The following is a 21743-nucleotide window of genomic DNA, read 5'->3' on the forward strand; positions in this document are numbered from 1 at the left end:
CATTTTTGGCTATCATCCAACGGACGAACGACTGGCGAGGCGAGATCGGTCCTGGGGCGAACCCGGAGGGCGGAGGCTGGAAGCGAGTGAAAGCAGGGCGAGGGCAGGAGGGTTTTCACGTAGAGGGGAGAGTGAAGTGGCTATGTTGTCGGTAGTTCAGGCTAGGATGATTGGCAGACTCAATTTTGAGTGATTTGAAGTTGGGATGGTGCATGCAGCAGTGTTGGACTGATTTATTGACGCGACGCGGTTGAACGCGTCTGCCTTGCCGCGACCAGCGATTCCATCGTCAACTTCCCTCGTCAACCTTCAATGTCAACTTCCTCGCTATCACTTAACACTTCTCTTCTCGCAACTTACAGCTACATTCTCACTGATTCATCCAAAATGCCCGGCTCCGTAGTCAGCGAGGACTCTGACGACGTGAGCACTTTTCTAAATCCACGCGCAACCCCACTCATTCGCATATAGGAGAGCTTCATCGTCGACATTGACCAGATTCAATCGCACGGTATGCGCGACGCGTCTCAAACTATGATTGACGACTAACCTCTCCAGGCATCGGCGCTGTCGACATCACCAAGCTCAAGAGCAATGGCTTCTACACAGTTGCCGTTAGTTCTTCCGCTATGATGACTGGCTTTGCGACTGACAATGTGACAGTCTGTGCAAGCGGCGACAAGGCGCACTCTGTTGAAGGTCAAAGGTTTCAGCGAAATCAAGGTCGACAAGATCAAGGATGCCATTGTCAAGTGCCAGGTTTGTCTATCGACATGTCTCTTGTCCCAAGCTGACAGTTTTAGCCCAACGGCATTGGATTCATGACCGCTTCTGAGCTCGCCCAGCAGCGCAAGCGCGTCGTCAAGATTTCCACTGGAAGCAAGCAGTTCGATGCGATGCTTGGAGGGTGAGTTCCACTGGCCTCAAGCCGTACCTTGCTCACATGAAATAGGGGATTCTCTAGCATGAGCATCAGCGAAGTCTACGGTGAGTTCCGCTGCGGCAAGACTCAACTCTCCCATACAATGTCCGTCATCGCTCAGCTTCCCAAGGAAATGGGAGGCGCAGATGGCAAAGTGGCATACATCGACACCGAGGGAACATTCAGACCGGAGAGGATTGCACAGATCGCGGAGAGATTTGGTGTCGACCCTGACCAGACCTTGGACAACATCATCTATGCTCGAGCCCAGAACAGTGAGCATCAGCATGAGCTTCTGAACCGTCTGGCTGAGTCTTTCGCGACCAACGAATACCGCCTTTTGATCATTGACAGCATCATGGCTTTGTTCCGCGTGGATTATGTTGGAAGAGGTGAACTGGGCGAACGTCAGCAAAGACTGAACCAGTTCTTGTCGAAGCTGGGACACATGGCCGAAGGTTGGTCTGTCCGTACGTCTTCCGCATACACGCTAACAGTTTCTAGAATTCAACCTTACCGTTCTTCTGGTATGAACCAGATCTAGCCTCTTATGTCCATCACTAACAATCACAGACGAACCAAGTCCAGAGTGATCCTGGTGCCAGCGCCATGTTCGCGGGTGCTGATGGAAGGAAGCCCGTCGGTGGCCACGTTCTCGCTCACGCTTCTGCAACACGCATTCTACTTCGGAAGGGTCGAGGCGAAGAGCGAGTGGCCAAGATTCAGGATTCACCTGGTATGAACTAGTTTCCGGTCCTTCTAGCTGTTACTGACGTTGTTTTAGATCGTCCTGAGGGAGAGGCTACTTACATCATCACCAATGGTGGTATCAATGACCCTGACAAAGCTTGATGGGTCGTGAAGCATCCACCAATGAACGGACAAAGCCTGATGGGTTGTGACAGTTCATACAAAGCTTATGGCTTTGTGACATTGCCGCTTATTTATGTGGAGGAAGGATTGCTTTGCTTCCATTTTGCTCTTTGCATGAGCATCTAGCTCGATACTTACGTACTTCAGAGTACGCCACCTTGGCAGAAGTCCATTCGATAGCTTTTTACTTTGTTGCTAAATCCAAATTTCATTGTTGATGGTTAACAAGAACATTACAATCTGCTCATTATAAATGCGCTGTTTTGAGTTGTATGCGCTTATCTCCGTGAGTGCGTCATGATTTGAGCTCCATCTCCGCAACCCACACCTGACCAACAAGCCATGGATCTTCCTTCCGCACAGCTACAGCAAGAACTCCGCGACGCGATAACCAGAGAGCTCCAAACCCGACGACCGCTTCTTCACCACCTCAACGCCGACAGCAGTTGGCTGCTCCAGATCCCGCGCCCTCTCGCCGCGACGAAACGCGGCGGCCGCGTCTACTACAACATCCTACTCGATCCTTGGCTCGCTGGTGGCCAGTCCGACATCGCAAGCTGGTTTTCACAACAATGGCACGCTACGGAGAGCGCGACGCCTTCGGTAGCGGCGGTGGAAGAGTTGGCGCGGGAGACTGAGAAGGGCAGAGAGCCCAATGGGCCGGACACGGGCTCGGAAATACAGACGTTTGTCGACGCGGTCGTTGTCAGTCATGAGTTTACGGATCACTGTCACAGGGAAACGTTGACTACTGTGGATCCAGACGTGCCGGTATTTGCGACACAGGTGAGTTCGGCGAGCTTGCGCAAACGGGACGGTCTCCGATGTTGACAACCTGGCAGAAAGCAGCCGATCTCATCAGGTCCTGGAACCATTTTCGCCAAGTCTCATTGATACCACCGTTCACGAAGGAGGACGCCGACTGGCGCTCCGCAGCGCTCCCACCTCTACCGGAATGGCTCAGCATATCGCGACTTCAGGAACCTGGAGACGCATTGTACTACCACTCCGCGGTCATGATCGCATTCAACACGGCACTTCCGCAGCCCACACAAGACCACGCATCGAGTTCCGCGCGTACAATGCCAAATGGCTGGTCCGCGCCCATTGACGGCGCTGACGCAGCCGAATGCGTAATCTATACGCCACACGGAATCCGCGCCGAGGCCGTGGAGCCCGTCGCAGAAGCTTCGCCGTCGTTGTCGACCCTAGCCTTCTTGCATGGCCTGCATGACATTACGCTCGGGAAGGCGCAGCAACTGAACCTGGGCGGGAAGAACGGTCTGCAGTGTCAGAGGATTCTGCGCGCCAAGTATTGGGTCGGCACACATGATGAGGTGAAGAAGGGGTATGGACTTGTCAGCTGGTTTCTGAAGAGGAAGATCATCAGCGTGGAGCATGCCATAAAGGAAGAACAGAATAATGGTCTGTATAGGCCTGAAAAGGGTGACGAAGCTTTGTGGAAGGATGTCAGCTTCACGGAGGTCCCGAACGGCGAGTCGAGGGTGTTGAGGTAGAATGTTGCGCGGCAATGACTGCGTACTGCTCTCATGGCACGATGGGCTCTTTCTACCATCAACTACATTGGACACTCATTTCTTTGATCCGCGATGGACTTTGACCTTTTGGTCTTTACATTATCTTTTTAATCGGATAATTGTTGAAAGGCAAGCACACTTGTCTATATTTGAATGGGGTATTCAAAGGAAGTATCTCGAATATTGGAGGCGGGAGTAAGTCGTATCATGTGTAACGGCCTTCGGCTTTCAAATTCCAGCACGGAAGAATAACATTTACAATTAATCGGAGATTTACTACATGCGGTTACGTCTATCCCACTTCTGTTCCCCCTTTCTTCACAAGCTTCGCATCTCGTCAAGCCAATGCAGGCATTTACCAATTCGTAAACATTAACATGGTAAGAATAGGATCAACAAATCTCTCACATACAGTACGAACACCGAACCCTTATGGCAGAGGAAGGACAGCCGCATGTTCTTCAGCCGAACAATACACGGCAGATCCAAGGGATTCGTGTGAGTAGTTGTGTGGACTATGCTAGGAGATAGAAGCTGACAACAATAGGGACAACAAGATCCTTTGCTCGTTCCCGCGTCTGCACTCCCGCGTCGGTAGTCATAGCTGCCGTGGCTGCCTGTACTAAGAGTAGTGTGCAGTCAGTGGTCCAGGCGGAGACGAGCAGTGGTAGTGAAGCGGGAAGGATTGGCTGGGAAGCGCCGGTGTCGAGTCTGCATGCAAGGTTATATGCACGTCAGAACCCCGGTCCTGCGGTCAAGCCATCCATGAGCTCAGCTGCTGCTGCTTTACATATACATTGTGCTACGCACGTTACGCTCCCTCTGACCTCACGACACGTATGCGCGGCACAGGAAGTGGAGGGGCATACGGATGAGGAGTAGAGGTTCGCTCGATTGTGGGTATCCAGCTGCACGTGGTGCCCGAAGGAGCAGTTCCGGCTGGTGGAGCGGACCCCGGTTCGACCAGTCATGTGAAAGGGAGTTGTTGGAGGCGTTCCGTAGTCTCTGGAACGAAGCGCTTACGATGAGGCTCTACTATGTAGGCGGATTCTCTCGAATTCAGCACCAGCACAAACGGGAGAGACCACATCATGGCTTGACCGGTTAATGATTTGCAAATGATGTGTCGCAACGGATCCGGCAGCGTGGTTTACCTCTGGGCGCTTAGCCCCCAGTTTTGCCCTGCGCCCGGGTCCCGTCTTGGGCCTTGGGCCTCTCTGGGCCTCTCGTCACGCTGTGCCACAGCTGCCATTGCCTATTATTGTCAGACACCCAGGCCCTGTTCCTGTTCTTCGCGCCCGTTTCCTTCTCGCCCATCGACCTATCATGGCCACGGCGACGCAGCTCATGCCCTCACCCAACACGCACAACCTCAAGTCTGCCTTTTCGCCCTATTCCGACTCGCCCAGCTCGCCCTACCACTTTCCCCACAGGTGAGCTGTTCGCCCGGTGCGTTTGCGTTGCACCCGCGCTGATGCGTTTGTAAGATCGTCGGCCTCCGACTCGCTGCATCCCCCACCCTCGCCCTACCCCATTGCCGTCGAACCATCTCCCGTCGACAGCAACGGCACCGGCACCACGGACATCGACGAGGATGCGCAGGACTTTGATGACGACGACGAGCGTGAGGTGATGGACGACAACGACGACATGGCAAGCCCCGCTCGCTCGCTGCCCCAGCTCGACACGGCCGCCAGGGCGCGCTCCAACTCGGACGAGGCCCCGCAGTCTGTCATCCATGCGCCGCCTGGCTTCCAGCAGTTTGGCTCGCGACGGAGCATGACTTCGCCTACGCCGACCGACAGGTCATCAAACACGACCAATACGGTCACTTCAGCCCCAGAGCTAGCTGTATGTTTGGTACCGGAACACGTTGGCGTACGCTTACAGATTACACAGCGCTCTTCAGAACCTCCCCACAACATTGACACGTCGGTGCCCGCCAAAAACGACCGCGCGACCCCGCGCGCCCAGACGAGGGAGGAGGCAGAGGAGGCGCACAAGAAGCGCAATCGGGTTAGCAGGAGCCTTGACCTCGAAGGTAAGGCAAGCCACTGTTGTTACACGGCAGACCTAACTTGTTTATAGACATTGCCGAGACGGACGACGCGACGACGGACAAACACACCATCGACACGGACGACGAGGACATGGGCCAGTCGCAGACGATCGGGCAGGCGCTGCAAGATCTCAATCACGCGGAGCAGGAAATAAACGCGCTTAAGACGGCGCTGAGCGAGTGCTGGACGCTATGCAACACATTGGCCGGGCTGAGCTCGATACACCGGGAGCGCATGTTTAGCTTCTCGGGCAAAGGGGAACAAGGAGAGCAGGCGTGGAAGAGTTGCTGGCGGTTGTGCCAGAAGTTGTACGAGAGCCGCAATGAGGACCATGCCAGCCAAGTGCGCCCGACGCTCGAGCTGTGCCGCAGCTTCTGCCAGGCCCTCTTCGAGGCGCGCCACATTGCCGACGAGGCGTCGGACTCTGTGCTGCGCGTGAGCTTCGAGCTCAACAACCACCTATACAACACGCACGACCGGGCGCTGCCCGAAGCGTTCCGCGAGCGCACGCTTGACTTTTACCTGACGCTATGCCATCGGCTGATGAAGCAGCGGACGGCGCTGCCGCAGGAGACGGACGCGCTGCTGCGGGCGTGCTGGTCGCTGGCCGAGATGCTGTTCAGTCTGCGACAGAACAACCGCGACGGCAAGCCTGCCGACGAAGAGCTGCTGGGTTCGGCGGTGCAGGCGTGCTGGGAGCTGTGCGACCTGTTCCGCGAGGGCTGGACGCAGGTGCGGCCGGATCGGGGCACGCCGCGGCCCAGCCAGGGCGGCTTCGCGGCCCCGCAGTCGCAGACGACGTGGAGTAGTGGCGGGGGACGCAGCACGCAGAGCCAGCGCGGGGGCGGAGCGGCGTCGGTGCCGCCACCAGCATCAGAGCACGCATCATCGATTGACGAGAGCTTGTACCACAGCTTCGACGACAACAGCTACCACAGCGTCAAGCTGTCCTCGTTTCCGCCCGAGACGCCGACGACCATCTTCGACGACGTAGGGGATGAGCCGCTGTCGGGGGATGAAGGCGGACTGAACAGCGCGCCGAACATCCTGGTGCTAGGGCCCGAAGGCGGAGCAACGCGGACGCACAACCGATGGTCGAGCGCGGCGTCGACGCTGTCAGGGTACTCGGAATCGTCGGCAGCGTCATCAACGACGACAGCGACGCGGCGGAAAGAAGACCCGCATCTAGTGCGCTTGAAGGGGCTGATTCTCAAAGCGGCCATGAACGCGGGCTTCAGTCGAGGATTGGGGCTCACGCTGCCGCAGTTTGTGAAGGCGCTGCCGGGAGACAGTTTCGGGAGCGCGGGGTGGCAGATGCAGCTGCTGGGGCAGTACCGGAAGCTGGTGCTTTCGGACCCGACGTTGCGAGTGCCGGCGGAGCGGCTGCTGGGTTCTGGTGGCGGAGGGAATGGAAACGATCAGCAGCAGCAGTTGAGGCTAGGGGCCGTGGAGGTGGCGAGGGCGGTGCAGTGGATGGGCCGCGCGGAGCAGTTTGCTTGGTTCACGGACTTGTATCGCCTGGTGTTTGGGTTTTTCCCGGAGGATGCGGGAAGGGGCGGGGGCGGGGCGGTGGCCATTGTGGTGGGTGTGTAAGAGTGAGGGCAAAAATGGTGTAGACGGTTGGGTACGTTGGGTACGTTGTCGTGTGGGGGAGGGGCTGGCTCCTCTGGAATGGGCGTGCATGCGTGCATATGTGCGTGCCGGCGGCGATGAAGCTACCTAACTAACTACCTTTTTGACTTTTTGTTTTTGATATTCTGCTGACTGGGCTAAAGGAAAGGTTGCGTGTGGGTGTGGTAAGGGTGGTTTTTTTGTGATGAGCGTGCGTGCATTTATGCGTGCGGTTGGGCGGTGGTGTCGTTGTCTTTTCTTTTTATGATGTCTTTTTCTCGGATGGTTCTCTGATTTATTGCTGTTGTTTTTTAGGGGTTGGGTTGGGCTGGTGGTGTGTGGAGAGTGTTGTTTTTGTGTTTTTGTGTTTCTTCTTTTCTGTCCGTCTAGTTGTCTGGTCTGGCCGAGACAGGCCACTGACAAGCAGACGGGCAGTGGCAGTGGAACCGTCTGCTTTTCTTTTCGCCTTCCGTCATGTCGCGGTCATGACTGGGCAGTCTTTTGTTTTCCCTTCTCATTCTCTCTCTCTCGTTCACGCTGCAGCGTCATCGTCGTCGCTAGTTCTATACCCTCCTACTTCCTACTTCTACATAGGTACGTACTTACAACAATCTCTCACTCTTTCTCTCTTTCATCTTCATGCATGCTTAGCTACAAAGTGAGAACCAAGGCCTGGCGTACGCACACTGAAGCCATCTCCGCCTCACCCGACAACGTAACCTAGTAACCCTAACGTTAGGCGTTGCTTTTCCTCTGACAGCTCCGCTCCGGCCCCATCACGCACGCACACTCGCAGACTTGCATACCGCGTATGCGCGCGCGGGACGAGCGAACGTCCCCGTCGATACCGACGCCGTGGCGCGAACAGGCGCAGTGGAGTCGAGTTGGGTGTGTGGAGCGAAAGCGACGTGCATACACACATACACCCATATACATGCACACTTGCGTGTGTGTGGCGTGCGGGCTGGTCACAGATAAAGCAAGCACATACACGCATGCATGCAGCATAGATAGAGACGGATAGATAGATGGCTAGATACGTAGCCGTGACGGCGGCTGGGCCGTGTGGCGAAGGCGTTCGGTGCGCGCGTGGCGGTTTGGGGTTGAGTTTTGGGCTGAAGCGGAGGGCTGGGCTGCGCAAGTGACTGCGTGGGTGGATGTGGACGTGGATGTGAGGCTGGCTGTCATGGCAAGCACCTCGAGTGTTGTATATCAGATGTTTTTGTCTTTTCTACCGCTAGCTATTCTATCTGTATATACACTCCGACGGACAGATCGACGCCGACGTCGGTGCCACCGCGTCCGAGGGTTATTTCTTTTGCTCCGTCTACACACGCCTCCTCCTAGCGCGGTGCGCCACTCTGCCACCGCGGCGCTGCTTACATACCTACATACATATGCCCGCGAGCCAGGTAGGAAGGTAGGGCTATGCCCCGCGCCGGCCCGATGGTCGATCCCGCAACGACTCCTACGTCCGTGTCTCAGATCGGGACGACGCCGACACGCGCTCACTGCTCCTCGGGCTTGGCGTTGGGGGTTGTCAGGGCCTTTTGAGGCGTCGGGTTCAGCACGCCGGCCGCGTCGATGAGCCGCGCTTTGGGGTTGAGTTCGAGGCCGAAGCCGGGTTTGTCAAGATCCGTCACGTCGAGGTAGCCTTTTGTGGGGATGGGCTCATTGATGAACAGGTCACCGAAGACGGGGAGCACGCTCTTGCCGTCGGGGCTGTTGGCGAGGTATTCTTGGAAGGGGGAGTGCGCTTGCGAGATGACGAAGTGGTAGCTGTACGGACCAGAGGCGTGCGGGACGACGGGAATGTCGTAGGCGGCTGCCATGCTAGAGACCTTGAGCAGCTCGGTCAAACCGCCAACCCACATAACGTCGGGCTGGAGGATGTCGAGATTGCGGCCTTGGACGAGTTTACGGAAGCCATATCGCGAGTACTCGTGCTCGCCGGTGGTGAACTTGGCCGTGGGGTGAGCGCGCTTGAGCAGCGCGTGCCCGTCAAAGTCATCCGGACTCAGACACTCCTCCCACCAGTTGATGCCGAGATGCTTGCACCGCTCTACCAGCTCAATCGTGTACGGCACGTTCAGCGACATGTAGCAGTCGACCATGAGCGGGAAGTCTGGGCCCACAGATTCGCGGTGCTTACGCAGGAATTCGACATTCTTGCGCATGCCCTCTGGACCTTCACCGGGACTGTACGGCAGCGGGACTTTGGCGCCCCAGAAGCCCATTGATTTCGCCGCCGTGGGCTCGGGACCCGTGCAGTAGAAGTTGAGACGTTGTCGCGTCGTGCCGCCAATGAGCTTGTAGACGGGTTCGTTTCGGATCTTGCCCAGCAAGTCCCACAGCGCGAGGTCAATGACGGAGATGACGGCCACGGGCAGACCCTTGCGACCATAGAACATGGAGGCGCGGTACATTTGCTCGAAGAGGTTGTTGGTATCGCGGGGATCTAAATTATCAGCCATTGGACTGTCAATGGAGGCATTGAACCCACCCGACCCGATCAGGAAGCGCTCGAAATGCTCGGCAACCAGCCAGCAAGCGGGGGGACCGCCAAATCCAGTGGCGAAGCCTTTTGTGCCGTCCGAAGCCTCGATTTCAACGCAAAAGGAGCCAAGGACATTGATTCCCCAGGAAGTGCGGGATTTGGCATACTGAGCATATCCGCTCATGGGAGTGGAGATTTTGGTGTCGATTAGCCAGTGGCCGCCCTGGACATTGTGGTAGTCGCCGCCCGAGCCGACGCCCTGGACGAGGAAGGTGCGGACTTTTTGGATGGTAGGGAAGGAGCGAGACATGATGATGGGGTAGGATAGCCATGGTTGCTAAGCCGAGCATACTTTATACAATCATGCTCATTCGTCTCTCGGGACATCTCGCGTCTTGGGCCTTCCCCGCACTCGGGCTAAAAAGCGAAGCAAAGCGAAGCCACGGTGCAACAACACCCCGAGACCCTTTGTTCTCCATCATGGCCACCAACCATCCTGAAGACAACGACGCCTGGAGCAACGCCGACAGCGATGACGATGGGTCGCGCAAGCGAAAGCGGCCCATGTCCGTGTCGTGCGAGCTGTGCAAGCAGCGCAAAGTCAAATGTGCGTGATGCATCATCTCACCTCGGCATCTTTGCTGACTCGCGACCCGGCGCGCACCAGGCGACCGCGGACAGCCCAGCTGCGGGTGGTGTCTGCGCAACAGCCAGCCGTGCGAGTACAAGGAACGCAAGAAGCCCGGCCTGCGCGCCGGCTACGGCCGCGAGCTTGAGGCACGACTGGGTGCGTTCAACCAACTTCATTACCCGTGCATCGACGTTGACGTTGTGTCAGATCGGCTCGAGGACATGATACAGCGCCAACAAACGACCATCTCGCACCTTCAAATCCAACAGTCGACCAGTCCCGTCGTACGACCATCCCCGCCTCTCGTGCACACCCCCCACGTCCCCAAGCCCGAAGCCGCCCTCTTCCTGCAGAAGCCCTCGTCTGCCCTCAACTTCTCCGGCTATCGTAGCCAGTCCATCTCCTCGCCTCTGTCCTACTCGCCCGGCCTCAGCCTGCCCGTGTCGCAACCACAGCAGGAGCTCGATTTTCCCCCGTACGACCTGCTCTACGCACTCGCCGACCTCTTCTTCAAGCACATCAACACGTGGTGTCCCATTCTGCATCGTCGTTCCACCCTCGACTCTCTCTTCGGTCCATCCACTCTTGATGAAGCCGACCGCATCTTACTGCATTCCATTGTCGCAACGACGCTGCGTTTCTCCACTGATCCTCGTCTGACCAAAGAAAGCCGAGAGCGCTACCACTCCACGTCCAAGCAAAAAGTGTTGCTGTACGGACTTGAAAACAGCTCCGTCAAAGCTCTCCAAGCCCTCGTCATCCTAGCATTGGACCTCGTTGGCTTTTCCAATGGCCCGCCAGGATGGAACCTCCTCGCACTCATCACCCGTTCGGTCGTGCAGCTCGGCCTGTCGGTTGAGGCGACGTCCAGCCTAGTCTCTCCCAATGTCCCTTCAATATACACCCTTCGCGCCATGGTCCTGCCCGACCCGAAAGACTTTATCGATGACGAGAGCCGACGTCGTCTGTTCTGGGTCGTCTATCTGCTGGACCGCTACGCCACCATTGCCACGGCTTTCGAGTTTGCGCTCGACGAAAAAGAAATTGATCGCAAGCTTCCCTGCCGCGAAGAATTGTTCGCGCGCAACCAACCGGTAGAGACGCGATGGTTCCGCACCTCGAAGCGTACAGACTATACGTTGAACAAACCCGAGAACATGGGCTCCTTCAGCTACTACATTGAGCTGATTGGCATCCTCTCCCAAATCCACCAATTCCTCAAGAAACCCGTCGACATTGGCTCACTGACGGACGTCGAGCAATGGCAACGCGAGTTTAGGGAGCTGGACAATGCCATGGCCAGCTGGAAATTTAGCTTGCCCAACGATATTGGCAACATGGCAAGAATCTATGGTGCCAGCAAGGGGGATTCGGCCGTGGATTGCGGGTGGATCACGCTACACGCCGCGTTCCACACGTGAGTATGACGATTCTATTTTTGAAGCAATCTGACATTGGCAGAACCGTCATTCGCCTCCATTCCTCAGCCGCATACCCAACCACTCGCTCTCCCATCTTCACGCCGTCGTACACGGCGATCCAGCGCTGCCTAACGGCGGTCGAGGCCATTTCCGCGTTGTGCGACTACGTCAAGGCGCACGGCATGCTAGCGCAGCTGGGTACGCCATTTGCCTTTAGCCTGTGGGTGGCGGCGCGCGTGTTGCTGGTGCACGGCAGCACGATTGAGCACCACGTCGACCCGGGCATTGCGCCGTTGGTTGAGACGCTGCGCGAGCTGGGCCTGCACTGGCGGGTCGCGGAGCGGTATGCCACGCTGCTGCAACGCGTGCTGGACGAATACCATGCGTCGCAGCAGTTTGGGGCGGCGGATGCTGGGGGTGGGGGAGGTGGTGCTGGCGAGCGTACGACGCCCTCGTCGGTGCGCATACTGGCGGATATGCGACGGTGCGCTTTCGATCTTGATTTCCTAATCAGTCGGCAGCCGAAGCTGCTGCATAATAACCAGCATAATCATAACCTGAACCTCGGTCACCTTAACCATTTCAGCAGCGCACAACCACCGCAGCAGCAATATCAGCCGCAGAATCAGCCCCAGCAGCAGCAACCGCGTCTCGGTGTCTCGACTGGTGCTCTCCCTGCGGCGACGCCGGCGCCGGCACGCACGCCCGGCCCGCATGAACTGGAGTACCTGGATGTGTTTGACTTTTTCAACATGCCGCGGCTGCCGGTGGCGAATGGTGGCGGTGGCGGTGGTAATGGCACGAACAACGGCAATGGAGGTATGGTGGGGGAGTTGGGTGGTGTGCAGCAGAGTCAGGGGCAAGATGCCGAGGGGGGCGTTGGGCTGGATGGGTTTAATATCACGAATTTCATGGTGGATGCTAGTGCGGATTGGTTTATGAAGGGAGCGGCGGGTGGAGGGGGAGGGGTAGGTTCATAGTGAAAAAGGGGAGAGGGTGGTGAGGTAGGTAAAGTAGGTATGTTTTGTTTGTGCGTTTGGTGATGCGGAGTCGTGGTGTTGGTGTTTGTATGAAAGCGGTAATGCAACGATGAAATGCCGTCGTTGAGTATGAAAAGGGGTAGGCAGTACATAGGATATAGGACTTACTGGGTAGGCAGTGGACGTACATACTATCTTTCCCTCCTCCCTCTCCACGCGCGTATATGAGTGCAAACAAGACGCCATCCCCAGCACCCACCATCCAGAAACCAAAAACCAAAAACAAGATGCACCCCCCTTCTCCCCTTTCCCAGAAAAAGCAACTCCTTATACATGCAAATCAAACAGCAACAAACAACCCGGGCGCGCGGCTGCGCGTGTGTGCATTGCAGTATACCTTTACATGCACGCACAGACATGCTGTATATAGGCGTGCTTGCTTATGCCCGCCCCTAGTGAGGGAGCTAGCTCGCTCGCTCGCTCGCTCACTCGTATCCACATGTATTGTATGTAGAGGTATAAGCGCACGTACCGCCTATATATATGCGTGCGTGCGTGCTGGGATCTAGGTTCTAGGTTAGGGCTTGGCCGACGTGGCGTGCTAGGCAAAGAGGGAAAGAAGGATCTAGAAGCTTGTCTGTCTGGTTGGCTGCTTGTTGGAAGTTGGGGTTGGGATTGTGTGGAGTAGGAGGGTGGAGTGTGGGGGTAGTAGTGTTGTACGCAGTAACTCTCATTATTCATCACCTAACCAATGCTCACAAACGCACTACCTGCATACAAACCACAGCCTCAATCCATCCATCATCTACCGCGTATACTCCTTCTGCAAGCCCTTGGCAATCGTCGTCAACTGGATATTGCTAGTCCCCTCGTAGATGGCGCCAATCTTGCTATCCCGCCAATACTTCTCGGCCAAACCCTCACGCACAAAGCCCATGCCACCCATCCACTCGACGGCCTGGCCTGAGACGCGGCCCGCCACCTGCGCAGCCAGCAGTTTCGCCATGGCGGCGTCGCGGACAAAATCCTCACCGGCCTCCTTTTTGCGCGCGGCGTTGTAGACGAGAGCGCGCGCGGCGGAAATGTCCGTGTACGCTTGCGCTAGTTGGTGTTGCATGCCTTGGAAGGAGCCGATGAGCTGGCCGAATTGCTTGCGCTCGTTCCACACGTAGCTACATAAAGGCAGTGCGTTAGCGCGCGTGTGCGGGTGGGACGAGGGTGAGGCGGACGACACCGACGCGCGCGCCGGACGGGGGTGGGTGCGAATGAAAAAGAAAAAAGAAAAGTAACGACGTAGGTGCGCGCGTATGTATGAGGCATGCATGGGCCCTGTACTCACCCGGCGGCGTTCTCCCACGCGCCCAGCGCCAAGCCCGTCATCTGGGCCGCGATGCCGATGCGGCCTTCGTTCAGCAGGCCGATGGCGTACTTGTAGCCTTGGCCTTCCTCGCCTAGAAGATGGTCTTTCGGGATCTCGACGTCGTCAAAGTTGACGACGCATGTGCTGCTGGCCCGGATGCCTAGCTTCTTCTCCTTCTTCGCTATCGAGAAGCCCGGCGTGCCCTTTTCCACGATAAATGCCGTGATGCCCTTGTACCCCTTGCTGGGATCAAGGTTGGCAAACACAATGAAGAAACCTGCTTCCATGCTGTTTGTGATCCACATCTTGCTCCCGCTGATCCGGTACCCGGAATCGGTGCGCACCGCTTTGGTCGCCAGCGCAAATGCGTCGGAACCTGACGCGGGCTCGGACAGGCAGAATGATCCTGCTGTCGTCAGCAAGCGCACCCTTCCGGACTGTCCGTCACTCACCCACTGTGTTGGTCGCTAGCTTGGGAAGCCACCTGCGCTGCGTCTCGGCGGACCCGTACTTGAGAATGGCCGTGTTGACGAGCGTGTTGTGCACGTCGACCATGACGCTGACCGAAGGGTCGACGCGTGCCAGCTCCTCAATCGCCACTATGGCCGACGTGAAGTTCATGCCCGCTCCGCCGTATTCCTCCGGGATTTCGATGGACATGAGGCCCTGTTCGAAGCACTGCTCGACCAGCGCCGGGTCCATGGTCTCGGCCTCATCCATCTCCCGCACCTTGGGCAAGATGACATCGTTGGCAAACTTGGCCACCGTCTCGCCCATCAGCGTCTCCGTCTCGGAGCGATGGGTTATGGGGGTTGGCGGAATGTCCGTCACGTCCAGCGGTTCGTTTCGCGGACTGATCGTCGACAAACATTGGACACTGCTACCCGTTAGACGGGGCGTTGCTGCAAGTCGTCTTTCACATGCCAGGACGGTAGCTTACAGCGGGGGTATCCTAACTCCGGCGACGCGTCTGGCGGGCAGGCGCGGCGAAGACACGGCGGCACGGGCGAGGGGGCGCAGGGCTCTGACGGCGAGGGGAGGCATGGTGAAGGGGTGTATGGTAGTGCAGGGAGGTGAGAGTTGTAATAGAACCTAGGCAGAGACCCCTTCGAGCGCGACCTCGGTTGAGCCCCTCCAGCCGACGTCAGCCGAAACCTGGGGCCCCGGCGGCGAGTCATTCAACAAAGAATAAATTGATCATGGTCGCTTTTCGTGTCCCACACAGCTGCAGACATGAAAAACCAAGGAAAAAGAAAAGAAAAAAACTCCGGCACCGAGACGCACACACGACGACAAAATGCTCAGACCGCGACATAGGTATCTCGCTGCTTGGCGACATCCAACCAATATTCTTGTACACCAAACACGAAATCCGCTCCGTTCATGCCGTGCTCCTGAAAACGCCCGCTTGCACGCTGTACCATCATGCTGAGCTTTTTTATTTTTTTCTGTAGACCAGATGACCAGGAAAAAGCTTCGGGAAGGCCACCAGCGGAATCGGGCCCGCCGATTCCGCGGCATCGGGCAAGAGGAGCTTCTTGGGACGCTGGAATGCGCCGTTTTTTGCCGCTGCCGTCAGCATCTCATTCCTCCAAGAATATCGATTTGGCCGAAAAAGGGACTTGGCGGCGGAATCGCTGTACTGAAAACATTCCGAAGCCGAAAGCAATGCCATAGTACATTAGTTATTACTGTTGCGGTCGTCAATTCGTTAGATGCATAGCAAAACGCATCAATGCCCGGGCCTCCGCGCCGTCCAGATATGTCTAGTCGCCAATCAGCTCGTGCATTCGCAATGCAATGACCACTTACATGTTGTTGTACGCATGGATTTTCCTCGACATTATTTGCCTAACGGCCGCCTCGCAGAGAGGCCTGACGTGCTGCTGCGCGTCCCAGCGGTACACCCTTGTCAACGGTGCCAGGCTGAGCGCCTCCAGGCCCTCGCTAATGCCCAGGTTGTACCACCGCCCAATCTCTTTCTGGTGTGGATCCGCCGGCCAACTGTTGTACGGGGCGCGGATGATGGTCTCCTGAATGTCGATGAAACCAGACGCCTGCAGCATTTGGCGCGTATTGTGATTGTATGCGATCGGTCGGGAGGCACGCTCCGTTGCGTCGGCGAGGTATTCATACCATTTCACCAACGGCGAGTCGGGTGAGAGGGTATTGTCGTCACAACGCGGTTGTATGTCGATCTCGACCTGTTCGATCCATCCGTAGCCTGGTTTTAGGTGGCTGTTTGCTGGGTCAGCAGAGGCCGCCGTGCGCAAGAGGCACAGGTACGCACGCAAAGATCTTCTGGTACAGTTCGGGCCAACTTGAGACGCTACCGCAGGCCATGCGCAAGTGTATCAGGTCCCACGAGTCTTCACCGAGAGACCAGGGGCTTTCGTAGTCGCGTGGGACGCGAAAGCGAAGATTGGGGGGAATTCTACAGCTGTTAGTCGGGTCATGTGTTTGGTGGAGGACATACTTGTCGGGTTGAATGTTGACCAAATCCAGACCCAGAACCTTTTTCTGTTAGTTTAGTCGTCATTGAGAGTATCGTTTGCGTACCTCTGCTTCGAGATATTTGCTGCAAAGGTTGTTAGTTTGCGTATGTTGTCGGATCGAGCGAGACTTACTCGGCTATGTCAATGGCCCATATACCGGTCCCGCAACCGACGTCCAGAATGCGCGGTTGGTAGTTTGCCATCAGGGGGGCATGATGCAAAGCTTCGCGGCGCGCGACGAGGAAGAGCTTGTGGTAGATGTCCATGCGATCCTTTTCTTGCTGTTGTCGGGTCAATATACGAAGGTGGTAGAGGGCAAGTGGGCGCACCTCGTCGCAAGGATACATGTAAATGCCTCGCCGGTAACCGTGATAGAGCCTTCCATTCTCGACGTAGTTCTGGGGAACCGCCACTGCCAGCCTAGACGAGTCAGATTGAGTCGGTGGATATGCGGGAGCACTCACCCGTTCGACGCCATGGTAACCATTGGGACTCGGGGGCGGGATTGAGGATGGTAAAGTAGTCCTTGGGGAAGAGGGGGTGTCAGAAGACGCGTCCAAGCTCTCAGCGCTTGTGCAGCAGCAATGATGGGAGAGCACGGCGTTTGCGCGAGGCGAACGGGGGTGCCTGAGTGGCCGGGCGCGACAGGGAGGGCGCGGGCTGCCTATTATACGGCGGCATTGGAAGCGTAGCACGAGTCTGGTTGTCATGCGGCGCCGTGACAATACCCGCCGGTGTCCCGTCGCCCACAGTGCCGGGAGGGCAAGGCGGTGGGCCCCCGCGCCGGGTCGCGACGGCGCGCTCGTGGCTGCGGGAAAGTCGGTCAGCGGCGGGCGAAATGAGGCCACGTACCTCCGCCGGCCCACCGCTGGCCGCCCTCAGCTCGAGGCCCGTCTTTGAAACAGTGGCGCGGCGCGCGCAGCCACCACGCCCCAACACGCCCCAGCCGACCCAGCCCGCCGGGCCCCATGATCCCAGCCCCCCCCTAGCGAACCTCAACGTCGGGCGTCTTTTGTGACCTGTCGCCTTCAAAGCCTGCAAGGCACTGCACGCGGAACTAGCCGGCCCTCGTCATTGGCGCCCCCTGCGCCGGGTAGACGGTCTTTCGCACGTGGTTTCAACTCTGAACTCCTCCAAAACATTTCGCCCCGTGCCCACGGCCTCGGTTCTGAATGACTTACAAGACGTGCCGTCCGAACAACTGCGCCGCTTAATCACTCCGTAACCTCACGAGATCCGCAACCATGGAAGCTATGATCGACAGAGGCTGATTCTTAACCCTTTGCTGACAAACATCGCTCCACTTCGCCCACGGCACTCCCAGTTGGTCGTCAGCTCCCCGCTACAGATTGTTAAACTGTCATTCGAGCTATCCATCGCCTGCAAAATCATAACCTCCAGTAAGCAATTCTCACTCAGACATCCAATGCTGACTTGGTTCACCCAACGATGAACCTCACACCAAGCAACACGCCTTTTTCCTCGAAATCTCCCTGACGTTCGCACTTGATCTGTCTGACCACACATCCTCCGGCACCTCCCACGCCCGGCAACGCGTCAGATCGAGGCTGCGCATAAGTTAAAACACAATTCTGGCTGAGGGGCGGTGTGACGAAGCTCTTGAAAGATTGTTCCAATTCATCTGTCACATTGCGGCTGTACATCATCCTACGCTTCTGGTACGGAGTCGGGGAGGTATCGCCGGGGTTGAGCGCGCCAATATTCTGTTCAGGAATTGGTGGAGAAAAGCCAGAGTAAGACTGAGCAGATGCGGAGGAAATACCTCGGCTACGGGTTTTTGCGGATGCACGATGCTGGAAGTTCATTGATGAAGGACCGGCCTGTTGGTGCCGAGAGAATTCTGAAGACTTTAGCTTCGTTACCATCCCTGCCTTCTTCATGCGCTTACCTCCTTGTGGATACTCGTGAGGTCGGTACGCAGGAACTTGAATGTTCGCACTCGGAGGACGTTTGAGCGAACGGGCTGTCGGGCTTGACGCATCGGTGAAAATACCACGACCGGAGATGCCCACCAAACCTTCAACTACGGCACCCTGTTGTTGATATTTCTTACCTCTGAGGGAGTACGGGAGAGTGGATGAACGGCTGCGCTCAAGCAAGCCACTAGCTGGCCCAGGCTGAGACGGGGACATTATACGTTGGACGGATGATCTTAAAGGCGGTCCAGGAGTTTCAGGGTTTTGAGCCTGAGACAAAAGCGCGGGCCCAAAGGGAATCGACTCAGGTCTAGGTGCCATGTGCATCTGACCGGTGTGACGTCCATATAAAGGACTATCAGAAAAGCCACTGGACTCTTGTGTTGATGGAACGGATGCCATCTGATCAATCCGGTTCAAAGGAGTGTTAGGCATATAACTGAAGGAAGTCATACGCATCTGACCGGTCCGGTGATGTTCGTTAGGCTGATCATTGACGTTAGACTCTTGCATACCGATCATTGGTACTTTGCCTTTGTATCTCTTGGCGACATCTTTGCTCTTGCGATTGCCGGAAGTTTGTTCTGTAGATCCACCAAACTCTTTCATGTCCATGTCGATCCCGGCATCGACTATAGCGCTAATCAAATAGTTTCCAATAGGTCGATTCAAGATGATCGGAGATGAAATAAAACCAGGATTGTTCATGCGAGTGGGCTTCAAAAGGTAGGTTTGGGCTGCGTCGCGTTTCTTGCCTTTTCCAAAGGTGAGTACCATATCAATGACACCAAATTTCCGGCCCTTCAAGTAGATGGTATCTAGCTCATGCGGCATTTGGACATCCGCAAGATTGACAAGATAATCTCCGATCACCGTTCTCTCTTCAAATTCGTTTGTGCCTCTGGCATCTGCTTCCGCCTTTAATGTTGCGGAAATCTCGTTCCACCGCTCTTGGGCAAGTTCCTGTGGAGTATCCCCCTTTACGGTTCCTGGTAAGATGACCCATGCGCGTTCAAGTAGATAGTGAGTACGCTCTCCCGTGAACTGCTTGGTCATTTCCTCATCTTTCTGAGATTTCGGGTTGCTCCACCGGGCTGGCCATAACGAGGATTGTGTGAATTGTCCATTGAAGAATACGTCTATCTTGATGTCGTCGGTCTGATCCTTTGGATTGAAGGGGAGTACGTATGACTTGGTGGACAATTCCACACGGAGACAGATTCCCTGAGGTTCTGACATGGTAGGTGCTAGATGTTGAGAATTGTCATGAGATTCGGGAAGATGTGGTGAGTAAAGATGATCGTCAGCGATTTGCTCGGGAGTGTTGGGGACATCCTATCGTCGAGGTTAGCAAGTTTCGATACTATTTTTCCATCGACTTACATTCAAATCTTCCATCACGACGTCCTCCGGCGTTATTGACGGCGTAGGTCCTAGCGAAGACAGGCTAGAGGACGAGGGATTGGAACGACGCGACTCATCACGGGGAAATGCGCTTGTCGCCTGGTTCTGCGCGACTTTGTCCGTGGGTGAAGGCTGAAAGAGCTTTGCGCCAGCGCGAACCATCATAAACGGCATATCTTGATACTTGCCCAGGTAATGGAGTCGAAAGTCGTCGCCGTTGACCGGAAGATTCTCTTCGTCCAAGACTTGGCCATTGCGAAAGGCGAAACCTGCACTGTCGACTAGGCGCGTGGCTAGGCTTGACTTCTTGGCCTCGGGGGTGGTCGTCGTCGTCGCTGCCAGTGAGGCCGTCACCAGATGCGCTTTCACGCCTTTGGTGAAATGCGTGGGCATGTTTCGTGGGTTGACCTTGAACGTTGAAGGATGAGGAAGAGGTGGGCGAGAGTGAAGCTCTCTGCTAGAGCGAGAGCCCTCAGAAGTAGCAGCGGGTGACTGATTTCAGTGTTTAGTCGTTAACTCTTGAGGCCATGACATCATGTATCGTGAAAGCTGAAGGCTACGGAAGATGCTGCTAGACCGCGCTAGCAGACGCGTCGCAGTGTCAACGCGTGAACGCGAGCGTGCCATTGACAATGGCCCTAGACACGGTGCGCATACCCGTGTAAATGCCTTCTTACCATGTCGCCTTCGTACCTCATACTCTTTTAGAGTGCTTGTATATTTCTGTCTTTATGGCTTTTCGAATACCTTCATCCGCATCTATTTCTTTTTATAGATGTCCAGTGACGACTGATTGGGAAAACGTAGAGTATGGGGGGTGCTTAGTACTTTCAACACATTGAACCGCATACCATTTTGACGACTAATTTAGAAAATCACTTACCTTTCACTCTCCCATGTTCAAATCCTCATGCTCTTGTCTTATAACGTGGTAGATTTTGGGATCCTGACACAATGCACTTGGCCGGAGTTCTTGATGCCCGTAAGCTTGGTTTATTGAAATTCTCAGCATATTAAGATGCGCTGGCATTCGCGTTCAGCGGATTCTCAGTCCGCATACCTATAGAATCACCCAGCTCCACCACTGTTCTGTCATACACCTTCGCGACCTGCATATCCCAGGCACCCTCCATATCATCGAGACCAAATTCTTCGTCAACATCGGTGTCCATTACCTCTGTCATCTCGCTTTCCGTCTCATTTTCCTCGGCGTGGGCCAAAGGGTCATACTTTGCCATGACATCTACCACTTGTATCCTGGCATTTTGCACCATGCTGTAAATCCTCACTTTCTCCGTGGCGTTAACCGTTCTACCTCCTTCGAAGCCGGGCAACTCTTCCCCAGTCTCGGTATCTCTACCTTGAAGCAGCGACGCGAATGCATGATCTAATTTGTCCAATATCCGGAAAAGGGCTTTAGGCATCGGTGAGAACCCAGCCATAAAGTCGTTTATGAGTAACGCGAGGGAGATGAGGTAGGCAATTTGGAGGCTAGCTTCAAAATGTCAGCATGGACTGCGTGCCCTCGTAGAGAAATCTTACGCGTGCCAGACACCCAAACCACGTCCACCAACTGGTCTACTTCTTTACTCGCGTCCGCAAAGTTGTCATAGCCTTTTACATCGCCAGTGACGGTGCCTCCAGTCCCGCGTTTTGCAAAGCGCCTTTGTATTTGCCGGATACGCTCATCGACGTAACGTATGAAGGCTGATTCTTTGTTACCGCCGGTCTTGAGCGGCTTTGAACGCGGGTGAGGTAAAGCGGAAGTAGCCGTGCTTGACGAAGGCGGAGGAGATAAGACGGATGGACGGAAGAAGCCACCTGCGGCTGAGGCTGACGGAGAAGTCATTGGTGACGTGGAGAGGAAGTAGGTCAATCGCGTGAGGAAAGTATGGCGCGCATCTGTTCTTTGTATATCAACAAGGCTGTGTCAGTGATGACGCGGTTGTTGTTTGCTCATTGTGCGATTGTGCGCAAGTCGGATGCGGAACACAAGCAGTGACGTTGTGTTGGA

At 55.9% G+C, this 21743-nt stretch overlaps 9 protein-coding genes across 9 annotated transcripts; 3 read left to right on the plus strand and 6 right to left on the minus strand.

Moving 5' to 3' along the window:
• Window positions 1-2116: 2116 nt before the first annotated feature.
• On the plus strand, window positions 2117-3604 carry K452DRAFT_360271 (uncharacterized protein). Its single transcript, XM_033546327.1, has 2 exons — window positions 2117-2581; window positions 2638-3604. Exons 1-2 carry the CDS (start codon window positions 2138-2140, stop codon window positions 3310-3312), a joined length of 1119 nt encoding a protein of 372 aa, XP_033395798.1. The 5' UTR covers window positions 2117-2137; the 3' UTR covers window positions 3313-3604.
• A 1055-nt stretch (window positions 3605-4659) lies between these two features.
• K452DRAFT_231630 (uncharacterized protein) lies at window positions 4660-6986 on the plus strand (the record flags this gene model as incomplete). Its single annotated transcript, XM_033537177.1, has 3 exons — window positions 4660-4766; window positions 4821-5374; window positions 5422-6986. The coding sequence occupies 3 exons, from the start codon at window positions 4660-4662 to the stop codon at window positions 6984-6986; spliced, it is 2226 nt and encodes a 741-aa protein (XP_033395799.1).
• A 1526-nt stretch (window positions 6987-8512) lies between these two features.
• Window positions 8513-9811, minus strand: K452DRAFT_231194 (uncharacterized protein; the record flags this gene model as incomplete). The annotated part of the gene is made up of 2 exons (XM_033537150.1): window positions 8513-9462; window positions 9508-9811. 2 exons carry the CDS (start codon window positions 9809-9811, stop codon window positions 8513-8515), a joined length of 1254 nt encoding a protein of 417 aa, XP_033395800.1.
• A 146-nt stretch (window positions 9812-9957) lies between these two features.
• Window positions 9958-12533, plus strand: K452DRAFT_360274 (uncharacterized protein; the record flags this gene model as incomplete). The annotated part of the gene is made up of 4 exons (XM_033546328.1): window positions 9958-10108; window positions 10169-10288; window positions 10340-11549; window positions 11594-12533. The coding sequence occupies exons 1-4, from the start codon at window positions 9982-9984 to the stop codon at window positions 12531-12533; spliced, it is 2397 nt and encodes a 798-aa protein (XP_033395801.1). The 5' UTR covers window positions 9958-9981.
• Window positions 12534-13338: 805 nt separating this feature from the next.
• Window positions 13339-14937, minus strand: K452DRAFT_300033 (uncharacterized protein; the record flags this gene model as incomplete). The annotated part of the gene is made up of 4 exons (XM_033542291.1): window positions 13339-13705; window positions 13873-14299; window positions 14346-14770; window positions 14834-14937. 4 exons carry the CDS (start codon window positions 14935-14937, stop codon window positions 13339-13341), a joined length of 1323 nt encoding a protein of 440 aa, XP_033395802.1.
• A 93-nt stretch (window positions 14938-15030) lies between these two features.
• K452DRAFT_60656 (uncharacterized protein) lies at window positions 15031-15519 on the minus strand. Its single transcript, XM_033546898.1, has one exon. It carries the CDS (start codon window positions 15412-15414, stop codon window positions 15091-15093), a length of 324 nt encoding a protein of 107 aa, XP_033395803.1. The 5' UTR covers window positions 15415-15519; the 3' UTR covers window positions 15031-15090.
• K452DRAFT_60631 (uncharacterized protein) lies at window positions 15282-16985 on the minus strand. Its single transcript, XM_033546897.1, has 8 exons — window positions 16853-16985; window positions 16718-16808; window positions 16521-16669; window positions 16453-16471; window positions 16370-16407; window positions 16184-16327; window positions 15706-16131; window positions 15282-15659 (listed from the first exon to the last, which is right to left on the minus strand). The coding sequence occupies exons 1-8, from the start codon at window positions 16873-16875 to the stop codon at window positions 15626-15628; spliced, it is 924 nt and encodes a 307-aa protein (XP_033395804.1). The 5' UTR covers window positions 16876-16985; the 3' UTR covers window positions 15282-15625.
• A 550-nt stretch (window positions 16986-17535) lies between these two features.
• Window positions 17536-20409, minus strand: K452DRAFT_336092 (uncharacterized protein; the record flags this gene model as incomplete). Its single annotated transcript, XM_033545237.1, has 3 exons — window positions 17536-19660; window positions 19709-20221; window positions 20407-20409. The coding sequence occupies 3 exons, from the start codon at window positions 20407-20409 to the stop codon at window positions 17828-17830; spliced, it is 2349 nt and encodes a 782-aa protein (XP_033395805.1). The 3' UTR covers window positions 17536-17827.
• Window positions 20410-20708: 299 nt separating this feature from the next.
• K452DRAFT_253883 (uncharacterized protein) lies at window positions 20709-21695 on the minus strand. The gene is made up of 2 exons (XM_033538305.1): window positions 21272-21695; window positions 20709-21224 (listed from the first exon to the last, which is right to left on the minus strand). Exons 1-2 carry the CDS (start codon window positions 21576-21578, stop codon window positions 20743-20745), a joined length of 789 nt encoding a protein of 262 aa, XP_033395806.1. The 5' UTR covers window positions 21579-21695; the 3' UTR covers window positions 20709-20742.
• Window positions 21696-21743: the final 48 nt, after the last annotated feature.

Source organism: Aplosporella prunicola, assembly GCF_010093885.1.
Source record: "Aplosporella prunicola CBS 121167 unplaced genomic scaffold K452scaffold_18, whole genome shotgun sequence".
Taxonomy (NCBI): domain Eukaryota; kingdom Fungi; phylum Ascomycota; class Dothideomycetes; order Botryosphaeriales; family Aplosporellaceae; genus Aplosporella; species Aplosporella prunicola.

Bases quoted from the DNA above. Each gene is read 5' to 3' on its own strand.
- K452DRAFT_360271 (XM_033546327.1), top strand. From the start codon at position 2,138: ATGGATCTTCCTTCCGCACAGCTACAGCAAGAACTCCGCGACGCGATA. The intron at 2,582-2,637 runs GTGAGTTCGGCG...ACAACCTGGCAG, and splicing joins TGCCGGTATTTGCGACACAG to AAAGCAGCCGATCTCATCAG.
- K452DRAFT_60656 (XM_033546898.1), bottom strand. From the start codon at position 15,414: ATGCCGCGGAATCGGCGGGCCCGATTCCGCTGGTGGCCTTCCCGAAGC.
- K452DRAFT_60631 (XM_033546897.1), bottom strand. From the start codon at position 16,875: ATGGTTACCATGGCGTCGAACGG. The intron at 16,328-16,369 runs GTATGTCCTCCA...TAACAGCTGTAG, and splicing joins GTCAACATTCAACCCGACAA to AATTCCCCCCAATCTTCGCT. The intron at 15,660-15,705 runs GTAAGTGGTCAT...ATTGGCGACTAG, and splicing joins ATCCATGCGTACAACAACAT to ACATATCTGGACGGCGCGGA.
- K452DRAFT_253883 (XM_033538305.1), bottom strand. From the start codon at position 21,578: ATGACTTCTCCGTCAGCCTCAGCCGCAGGTGGCTTCTTCCGTCCATCC. The intron at 21,225-21,271 runs GTAAGATTTCTC...GACATTTTGAAG, and splicing joins GGTTTGGGTGTCTGGCACGC to CTAGCCTCCAAATTGCCTAC.